At 47.2% G+C, this 10,847-nt stretch overlaps 1 protein-coding gene across 1 annotated transcript in view; it reads left to right on the top strand.

The window, feature by feature from the left end:
• Positions 1-445: 445 nt before the first annotated feature.
• Positions 446-10,847, top strand: part of VIPR1 (vasoactive intestinal peptide receptor 1) — a 112,878-nt gene continuing 102,476 nt past the window's right edge. The window contains exon 1 of the mRNA XM_083467086.1: positions 446-846. Within this exon, the coding sequence (XP_083323212.1) occupies positions 781-846 (66 nt within the window). The 5' untranslated portion in view covers positions 446-780. The remainder of the gene's footprint in view (positions 847-10,847) is intronic.

The following is a 10,847-nucleotide window of genomic DNA, read 5'->3' as shown; positions in this document are numbered from 1 at the left end:
GTAACGTGAGTTGTCAGCACCCGGGGCAAGGCAAGTAATTTGTGCCCCCTAACCCGTGGATTTGCGCCCCCTAACCCTAACCCCCAGATGTTGCGCCCGGTGCCGCCGGCCCCACCTGCACCCCCCACGCTACGCCACTGGTTCCCAGAGCTCCTGGGGAAAGCGATCGACGGGAAACCACCCTGAGAACTGCAGGAGAAAACTCTTTCCCTCTTTTCTTTTTTTCTTTCCTTCCTTTCTTCCGCGTCCGTCTTTCGTTCCTTACCTTCCTCCTCCATCCCTCCTGCCTGCTAAGCTATCCAAACTCAGATCCCTACCTGGACCCAGCCAAGCCGAGCCTCTTCCCATTGGCTTTCCCAGCCAGCCCCGCCCCTCCTTTAGCAAGCCCCGCCCTCGGGGCGGAGCCAAGGGAAGCCCTTCCACGCGGCGCCTCGGAGGGAGCCGCACATTGACTTGAGCCTTGTTGCTCGCTGGTGCTTCTCGCTCCGGGTCTGCGTCTCTTCTGCGAAAGGGAGCCTCGTCCCTGCCAGAGTCTGCAGAAACGAAAACGAAAAAAATCAAAGGAGGACGCTGGTGGATTTTTATTTAAAATTCAACTTCTGAAGAATGCAGAGATCACTTTCTCTTGCATGAAGAGGAGTTTATTTAAAAAGGAGCAAAGCAACGCACGGGGCAGAATAATGTAGTTGTTATTATTATTTTAAATTGCCCAAGAGAAAATCCGGCAGAAAAGAAGCAATTTTTCATTGTTGGGTCTTCCTTGCCCCGCACCGTCACGCTATGGAGTATAAAGCAAGACCGCGTCTGTGGTTTTGGGTGACCGTCCTCGGCTGCGTGATTTCCGAGGTGAGTGAGCAAAGGGTTGCAATAGCCCTTTTTCTCTGCGAAGACGGTAAGGGGGAGGGGAAGGTAGGAAATTCTTAAACAGGAGAAAGGAAAGTCTCTGATTTCTAACCACCTTCATGCCTTAGGAAGATAGGGAGCTGCTATCTACTGAGCCAGACCATTGGTCCATTTCATAAAATCAAAGAATTGTAGAATTAGAAGGGTCCCAAGGGTCATCTAGCCCAACCCCCTGCAATGCAGGAATCTCAGCTAAAGCATCCATGACAGCTGGCCACCCAACCTCTGCTTAGACACCTCCAAGGAAGGACAGTCCATCACCTCTCCTGGGAGTCTGTTCCACCGTCGAACAGTTTCTACTGTCAGAAAGTTCTTCCTGATGTTTAGTCGGAAAGTCCTTTCTTGTAGCTTGAAACCATTGGTTTGAGTCCTACCCTCCAGAGCAGGAGAAAACATCCGTGCTTGGTTTCCAGACCCTTGATCATCTTGGTCGCCCTCCTCTGCACACATTCCAGCTTGTCAACATCCTTCTTAAATTGTGGCGCCCAGAAAAGGACACAGTATTCCAGGTGTGGTCTGAAGAAGGCAGAATAGAGTGGTACTATGACTTCCCTTGACCAGGACACTGTACTTCTGTTGATGCAGGGACGCAGGTGGCGCTGTGGGTTAAACTACAGAGCCTAGGACTTGCCAATCAGAAGGTCGGCGGTTCAAATCCCCACAACGGGGTGAGCTCCCGTTGCTCAGTCCCTGCTCCTGCCAACCTAGCAGTTCGAAAGCACGTCAAAGTGCAAGTAGATAAATAGGTACCACTCTGGCGGGAAGGTAAATGGCATTTCCGTGCACTGCTCTGGTTAACCAGAAGCGGCTTAGTCATGCTGGCCACATGACCCGGAAGCTGGACGCCGGCTCCCTCGGCCAATAAAGCGAGATGAGCACCACAACCCCAGAGTCAGCCACGACTGGACCTAATGGTCAGGGGTCCCTTTACCTTTACCTATGGCTTCCCTTGATCAGGACACTATACTTCTGTTAATGCAGCCTAGAAGAGCACTAAATTTGTTCTAAATTCAGTATTGTCTACCCTGACTGGCAGCAGCTCTGTGGGTGGTTTCAGATGGGGTATGATCCCAGCCCTAGCTGAAGATGGAAGATGGGACTTTCTGCTCGCAGTTCCTCTGCTACTGAGCTACACCCCTTTCCCCTATTAGGGACATAGGAATTTGCCTTGCCCTGGGCCAGACATTTGGTCCATCTAAGCCTGTATCATCCACACTGGCTGGCAGCAGCTCTCTAGAAGGTTTCAGACAGGGGACGTTCCCATCCCACAGCAGGGAATGAATCAAAGCTACCAATGAGCTGCGTCTTTTCAATTTGCCCTATTTGGAGTAGCTTAGTGGGGAAACTGGGGTGTCAAGAGAAAAGCCCACGAGGATGGATCCTGTGTTGGGTCAAAACATTGTACAGCGCCTGGCACAAAGCACCTAGTCGCAGTAAACCTACTGGGACTTCTTCCAGGGGGTGACGTTTTGAATGGACTGTTTTCTAGGTCTGTCCAAAGGGCTTTAAAAACTTGACTTTGTGTTTATACACGCATGCACAAAATATGCACAGACTCACACATATATCAAACTTGATTTTTTTAAAGCATCCAACATTGATCTGGACAAGTTTACTCTGAATGTTGGAAGGAAGCTGCTAACCACTAAAGCCATGTATTTATTACGGTGGCCACCGGTCTCTGTCTCTCATATATGCACAAATGCATGTCTGTGTGTAAAGACGGATATCAAACATGCTTGTGTTTTTATTTTGTCATATTTATGCTTTGGTTTTATTCTACACCCCTGAGAGGTTTTTTTAAATATATATATATACTGAGTAGCATAGAAACGGTCTTAAATTAATCAATAGCATTTGGCAGTATTGATCTTCCAACTTTATCAGTGCTTAATTTCTTGACAAATAAGCGATGAGGCAGGTGCTTTCTGCACATGCTCAGAGCATTTTCATTTGTTCCTGCGTGATCTAGTTCTGGTATTGAGACGAATGGATCGGTCTTGGTGAGCTTAAAGACAGCTTCTGTCAAGGGACTTCATTAATTCTTCTTAGTTTGGTTTATGGGGGGAGAATTTCAGGTTTTTTCCACTGCACAGGAAAAGCTTTCCATTTCCCCCGTTTGTTGATTCATTTGGTGGGGGCAAAGTTCTTTAGCCAAGGATCAGACCCACACATGAAATGAGGAGATTTGTGATGGGACCTCTTGACAAAGAAGCTGATGGGAGGCTGTTTCTCAGTGATCCTGGGGGGGGGGTATTCAAACTTCCGCCTCCACACACACCACAATATTGATCTGAATCGCTGCCCTTTCATCCCCACAACAAGCCTTTGTTGTTGTTGTTGTTTAGTCGTTTAGTGGTGTCCAACTCTTCATGACCCCATGGACCAGAGCATGCCAGGCACTCCTGTCTTCCACTGCCTCCCGCAGTTTGGTCAAACTCATGCTGGTAGCTTCGAGAACACTGTCCAACCATCTCGTCCTCTGTCGTCCCCTTCTCCTTGTGCCCTCCATCTTTCCCAGCATCAGGGTCTTTTCCAGGGAGTCTTCTCTTCTCATGAGGTGGCCAAAGTATTGGAGCCTCAGCTTCAGGATTTGCCCCTCCAATGAGCACTCAGGGCTGATTTCCTTAAGAAGGCTAGGTTTGATCTTCTTGCAGTCCAGTGATCCATGAAGGGGACAACAAGCTTTACAGTGGGTAAAAATCCAGCATACATCTCATCCAAAGTTGAATCAATAGCCCCAATAGAAGCCACAGACTGTCCATAGCTAAGCACTTCTGAGCCCTGATGATTTCAGCAAGAAAGTTAAGCAAGTGTTTAATTCTTCTTTCTCTCTCTTTGGGAAGTCAATCGGAGGGCTAATGTTTGGCTGGGTTGTGATCAGTTTTCAGAATGCTACACGGGTGGCGCTGTGGGTTAAACCACAGAGCCTAGGACTTGCCGATCAGAAGGTCGGCAGTTCAAATCCCCGCGACGGGGTGAGCTCCCATTGCTCGGTCCCTGCTCCTGCCCACCTAGCAGTTCGAAAGCACGTCAAAGTGCAAGTAGATAAATAGGTACCACTCCGGCGGGAAGGTAAACGGTATTTCCGTGCGCTGCTCTGGTTCGCCAGAAGCGGCTTAGTCATGCTGGCCACATGACCAGCTGTACACCGGCTCCCTCGGCCAGTAAAGCGAGATGAGCGCCGCAACTCCAGAGTCGGTCATGACTGGACCTAATGGTCAGGGGTCCCTTTACCTTTACTTTACCTTGAACAAAAAGGGTGGACTTCCATTCATGGAGTTTGTGCATCAGGACTTTGGTTTCTGCCTATAATCATTTGCTTGTCCCCCAAGTTCTGTTTCGTTTCCCCCCAGTTGTTGTTTTTTTTAATCATAGATCATTGCTATATTATTCCAGGGTTCATTATAAAACAGACCCTGTTGGACTGTAATCACCTGGTTGTGCCACAGGTTGTATTTCCACACACCACACACCCACCCCGCTTCCCATTAATCACTTCTATTTCCCACAGTTAATGCCTTTTCACTCACTCTGTTCAGCTGCAAAATACATTTGCGCTGCAGAACGTACAGGCTGTCACAGATTGCATGTTATTCTCATAATACTGTCACCAGTGTGTATGGAGCTCTGCAGAGAATGGAAATAGAGGATCTTACAATCTAAACTTCTATACTGCAGGTTATTGAGGGAGGAATAGAAAATCACTTCAGTTAATGCAGACATAGATTTAGTTCACGTAAGGGCAGGGGAAGCCCAGGAGATGATTTCCAGGTCTGCAGTTAAGGACTGCAATGTCCATCCGAGAACGATGATGGGATTTGTAGTCCACAGCATCAGTCTACCACTGAAGCGGGACATGAGAGCGGATAAAGTCATAGTGTGAAAACTGAGAATAATGGCACATCAGGATTAAGGAGACCAGGGGTGGGGAGAGGGACAAACTGAATCTCTCCTGCCTTTTCCGTCTTGCAGGAAGACGGAGGGTAACCAATGCGTCACTTGGCCTTGGTCTTCCCATTTGCGAAATGGGTTCATGCAGAAGGCAAACGAAAAAGGAGCTTGATGTTGTCACACCTCCCGCCCCTTCCTACACACAGTTGGCCCCGAAGTTAAGCCCCACTTGAGTTCAGTAGGATTTGCCCCTTAATACGCATGTTTCTAATTGTTGTTTGAGCTTTGCTGTCGCCTTGGCTATAAAGAAAGACGGTCCTTTGATGGCTATCCTCAGGAGCCAAATACACGTTTTGGTACCTTGCCTTCCTTAAAACCGAGAGTTCTGCGAAATGAGAAAAAGCTCGGAGGAGCTTCTCTCTGCAAGTCATATTTCCTCAGGGTCATTTGCCAGGACTGTTCCCATGTGCACATCCCACCACCTAAAAACTGTAACTTGCCAGTATGAATGGGCCATAAACAGAGCCCTGACTGCAGGATCCGACCAAGAGACCATCTAGTTCAGTGTGCAGAGGTAAACCAGATTCTTTCTGGATACTCACAGGCAGCGCATGAAAGGGACGAGTCCTTCCTTGTGTTTTTTCCTGGGTGTCTATTATGCAGTGGTATACTGCCCTTGAACATGGGGTTTCCATTAAACTCTTAGCGCTGATAGGAACCGAGAAGATTATCCTTTCTGAAATTGAGGGATCTTTTTCTAAGCCCAGTGGTCTTCGAAAGATTCAGTCCTACCAATGTTTAAAAAAGCCATCTCCTGCTATGGCAAGACTCCTCCATCCTGCTGGTGCCCTCAAGATAGTTTTGATTTAAAATCAATTCTTTTCAGTGGAATCCAACTGCATCCATTTAGCACAGATTAACAGGCATACAGTGGTTGAGATTTCAAGTGATGTGTGAATTTAGCCTCACTCACTCATTCTTGAAACGCCAGCTTCCCAAGTCGGCTTCTAATTTCTTAGCTGGAAGCACTTGAGTAACCATTGATATTTTCCCAATAATTCCCACATGCATCACTTCCCTTACTTCCCTTCCCTTTGGTCGTCTGGGGGGTGGGGGGCGGGTAGAGTTTCCTTCCTTTTGCTGCTTCGTTACAATGTTGTGAAATTGGTTACAACGCAGGCCAGTTTGCAACATAGACCACAGATATCAACATAGCGTAAAACCCAAACCAGTTATATAAATTCAATTCTGGTAGGAAATACAAATAAAACACAAGTTCTCATAACAGCAGCGACATATAAGGAGGAGGAGATCGACAGCCGGGTGTCTAAAATACAAAGAACAGTGCAAAAATGCAGAATCTTTTCTCTACCCAAAGGTGGGGTTTTAAAAAGAAAATGACAGACCCTCCCAGCTCTGACTTTGCAGCTTTCCTTTCCTCTTCCATTCTCTCATCCTGGGAGATCTTTCTTGCCTACCTTTCAAGGTCTTTCCATCACCTACCTGCCACTTTCATACTGTTTTCGCTGGTAGTTTTTTTTTTGGGGGGGGTATTTTTAAACAGCTTCTGGGCTCTGTCCCTCTGTCACACACTAATGGGACGTGGGTGGCACTGTGGATTAAACCACAGAGCCTAGGACTTGCCGATCAGAAGGTTGACACTGCCAGCTGTTTGGTTACAGCTGACCCCTGGAAATGCTGGTCAGAGAACCTTGAGGTGAGGTTCCTTCAGAGCGCAGCTCTTGTTGTGGCAACAGATGAAGTCACAGCCAATTGCCTTCAGCAAGAGATCTGAGAAACAGAAAGCTACTCAAAAGCAATTGGGGCCAGGGCAGCAGGGAGAGGAGGGTGAAATATTTTTAGGGCCTGGCAGGGCAAGAACTCACATTGAAGAAACAGTCTCCCGAGAGAACGTGATGCTTCTCTGTAGGAATGTAAACCCAGGCAGGGTAAAATGCTAGGATACATAGCTTGGGGAAAACGCACCTCGTGAATCACTGGGCTTCCTCGCTTTGACATCTCTGCACACATTCTTCCATTGCTGAATCGTTCCCCCTCTTTATGCAAGGCAGGCTCCCACAGCATCCAGAGAACCCCAGAATGAGTGGTTTCTTTGTTTATATATTATATTGCATTTATAGTCCAGCTTTTTTCTCCGTGGGGTTTAAGGTGGTTTAAATGGTTCTTCTCCTCCTCCTCCTCACTGAATCCCCACAGCAACAACCCTGTGAGCTGAGAGCCCAAGGTTCCCCAGTGAGCTTCACAGATGAGTGAGGATTCGAACCCAGGACCTAGCCTGACAACCACAAGACAACACCAGTTAGGGGAAGGCTGATGCAGGCAATTAAAGGACCACAGTCCAATCATCACAACATGTGTGTGTCAAGCGCTTCATAGCCTTGAACCCTACAAAGCCCCGCAGTCTTAGAGCCAAAGTAGCCATGACATGTGTGTGTGTGTTGTTGTTTATTTAAAAAAGAAAATCAGATTGAATGGGGACCTAATAATTTTGGGGATTGTGGCAGGCAGGGAGGGAGGTGGAGGTTTAACCTTTTCCTTCTTTGCTGAGGATAAACCCATATGTTGAAACTGGGTGTGGGAGCAACTCTCAATGATACCAAATTCAAAGCAGGGGGTTAAATCTGAGGAGGAGTGGGTTAGATTCTCCCCTCACACCTGCTCTGATCCTCTTAATTATCAGTCTTCTCAGCTCCCCCCCCCCCGAAAAACCCCCTACAGCTGACACATTTATAAGGTCACATCACGGTTTGAGGTTCTTTTTCATTTCCAATAATAATAATAATAATAATAATAATAATAATAATAATAATAATTTATTATTTGTACCCTGCCCATCTGGCTGGGTCTCCCCAGCCACTCTGGGTGGCTCCCAACAAAGATTAAAAACACATTAAAATGTCACACATTAAAAACTTCCGTAAACAGGGCTGCCTTCAGGTGTCTTTTAAATGTCAGGTAGTTGTTTATCTCTTTGACATCTGCTGGGAGAGCGTTCCACAGGGCGGGTGCCACCACCAAGAAGGCCCTCTGCCTGGTTCCCTGTAGCTTCCCTTCTCGCAGTGAGGGAACTGCCAGAAGGCCCTCGGAGCTGGACCTCAGTGTCCGGGCTGAACGATGGAGGTGGAGACGCTCCTTCAGGTCTACTGGACTGAGGCCATTTAGGGCTTTCAAGGTCAGCACCAACACTTTGAATTGTGCTCGGAAACGTACTGGGAGCCAATGTAGGTCTTTCAAGACCGGTGTTATGTGGTCTCGGGGGCCTCCCCCAGTCACCAGACTAGGCAAGGTTGGGTTGCGGTCGCTCCTTAGGAAACAGAAACCGCTCTGTATATGCTCAGAGGGATGCTCATTCGTATTTTTATTCCTCGTGTCATGGAGTGCTCTGAGTTGGGGGAGAGGCTGTTCTGTTCTTCCTCTCCGGAAAGCTGTGCCAAGCTAAATTATGTAAGAAGGTGAGATGTTTATTAATTCCAGCACATTGTATGTTTGTTTTCTTCTCTTGCAAACACTCGGAGAGCGGTGTTCTTTCCCTTCCCTTTGGGCCTGATATTCACACCGTTTGCCGCAGTGTGTTGGTTAGTGGAGTGGGGCTTGGAATCGAATCCTGCCGCTCTCTGGATTCGGAAAACCAGAAGGTGTCCCTGAACTCTGATAACGCCCCTCGCTTGCCTGGATGGAGGGCAGAGAGGAGCTTGCCTGGAAACTGCTGTACAAAGGCCAAATTTGCATAGAACTATAGCCTCGTAGAGTTGGAAGGGACCCAAGGGTCATCCAGTCTGACCCCCTGCGATGCAGCCCCACCCACTTTTCCTCTCACCCCGCCCACCGTTTGCATACTGCCATTGTGAGCACGAGCACTGTGAGCATTGCTTGCTACGAAAGTGAAATCATCGCTGCTGGGATAGACACCCACTCTTCTCTCAAAAACTCCCACAAGCAGAGGCGGTGAATTTTTTTTTTGTTTTTAAAAAAGGAGAGCTCTCAAAATGATTCATGCCAGAAAACTAGGCTGCCTGCATACTGTTGGGGAAAACGACTCTCCTCCAGATTTATCGGGCGTGGGCGAGGAGGAGAATTTGTTTCTTCAGACTCTCCTTTGGCGTTCTTTTCTCTACCACTTTTTTCCCCCTGGTTCTGTGCTGGGAATAGCAGCAAAACAGGCTGATGTTCAACAGGCGAAGCTTTACCCGTCTGAGCCCTGCAATGAAGGGCGACGCTTCAGCTGTGGTTTATTTATTTCTGGGTTTATTTCTTGCCTTTTTTCTGCAAGGAGCTCAAGGGGGCGTAAATGGTTCTTCTCCTCTTCATTTAATCGCCACAACAATCCTGTGAGGTAGGATTCTACCATATGTGGTGGTCATGCAGCAAAGTGAAAGGCTTTTGGGAATTAATTTATAATGAGCTTAAAAAAAATTTCAAGTATACGTTCCCCAAAAAACCCGAAGCTTTTCTGCTAGGAAGGACAGGTAAAGAAATTAAAAAGGAAGACAGAGTACTATTTCTATATGCCACAACAGCCGCAAGAATCATGTTAGCCCAAAATTGGAAAATGGATGTCATTCCCGATATATACGACTGGCAGATTAAATTAACAAATTATGCCGAGCTCGCTAGAATAACTGCGAGAATAAGAGAACAAGATGAACAGAAACTACATGACAATTGGGTTAAGTATTGGACATATATTGGAATTAAATCTTAAATGACACTAGCGGGATTGGAAACAACTCTAACAGTAAATGGCCAGTATGTGAAAGAAATAAAATACGGGAGTATAAAGTTTATCTGATACTTACCAAAGTTGTAGAAGGAAGTCCAAGGCTCGGCAGAGCCTAAAATGAATATATTCTTGACTTACGGACTGTTTAGACTTTGTGCAACTTAAGTATTGAATTTTGTATACGTTTATTTGTATGTGTGTATAATATGTATAATTACTAATAAAAACTTATCTGCAAAAAAAACCACAATCCTGTGAGGTGGGTTAGGCTGAAAGTCAGTGATTGGGCCAAGGTCACCCAGTGGGTGTCATGGCCAAGTGGGGATTTGAACCCTGCTCTCCCAGGTCCTAGCCCAACGCTCTAACCATTACCCCGCACTGCCTCACTGCATAGGAGCTTAGGAAGCTGCCTTCTACAAAGTCAGGCCCATTGGTCCTGCTAACCCAGTATTGTCCACACGGACCGGCAGCAGCCCACCAGGGTTTGAGGCATGGGACATTCCCAGCCCTACCTGCAGGTATCATTGGGGACCTTCTGCATGCAAATCAGGTGTTCTGCAACCGAGCTACACCATTGAATTTTTGCCTGTTGATGTGCCCACTGAAGGCAGAGTGGCAGAACATTGCCCTTTCCTTGTTCTGGTATCACCGTGATGAACGGATGACAAAGTTTTCATGGCTCTGTGCGAAATCTTGTGATATACTGCAGTGTTCCCCAACCTTGGGCCTCCAGCTGTTTTTGGACTACAATTCCCATCATTCTTGACCACTGGTCTTGCTAGCGAGGGATGATGGGAGTTGTAGTCCAAAAACAGCTGGAGGCCCAAGGTTGGGGAACACTGATATACTGTATTCTTTGCTCTACAAGACTCACTTTTTCCCTCCTAAAAAGTAAGGGGAAATGTGTGTGCGTCTTATGGAGCGAATGCAGGCTGCGCAGCTCTCCCAGAAGCCAGAACAGCAAGAGCGATTGCTGCTTTCACTGCGCAACGATCCCTCTTGCTGTTCTGGCTTCTGAGATTCAGAATGTGTTTTTTTTTCTTGTTTCCCTCCTCCAAAAACTAGGTGCGTCTTGTGGTCTGGTGCGTCTTATAGAGCGAAAAATACGGTATATATTTTTTCTGCCAGATTCATTTCAGCACAGCTTGACGCTTGGCTTTCGGGTCGCTGTGAGTTCTTTGTGTGGCAGGCGAAAGAGGCCAGCCTTTCTCCTACCCTCTAAAGCAGCTGTTTTGATCGGAGACCCAGAGCTAAAATTCCAGGAGACGTGGGATGAATATGTTTGGGGGCTAAAAGCCAAAGGTTTCTG

This window comes from Podarcis liolepis, assembly GCF_965112155.1.
Source record: "Podarcis liolepis genome assembly, chromosome: 12".
Taxonomy (NCBI): domain Eukaryota; kingdom Metazoa; phylum Chordata; class Lepidosauria; order Squamata; family Lacertidae; genus Podarcis; species Podarcis liolepis.
This window is presented reverse-complemented; position numbering and strand designations above follow the sequence as displayed.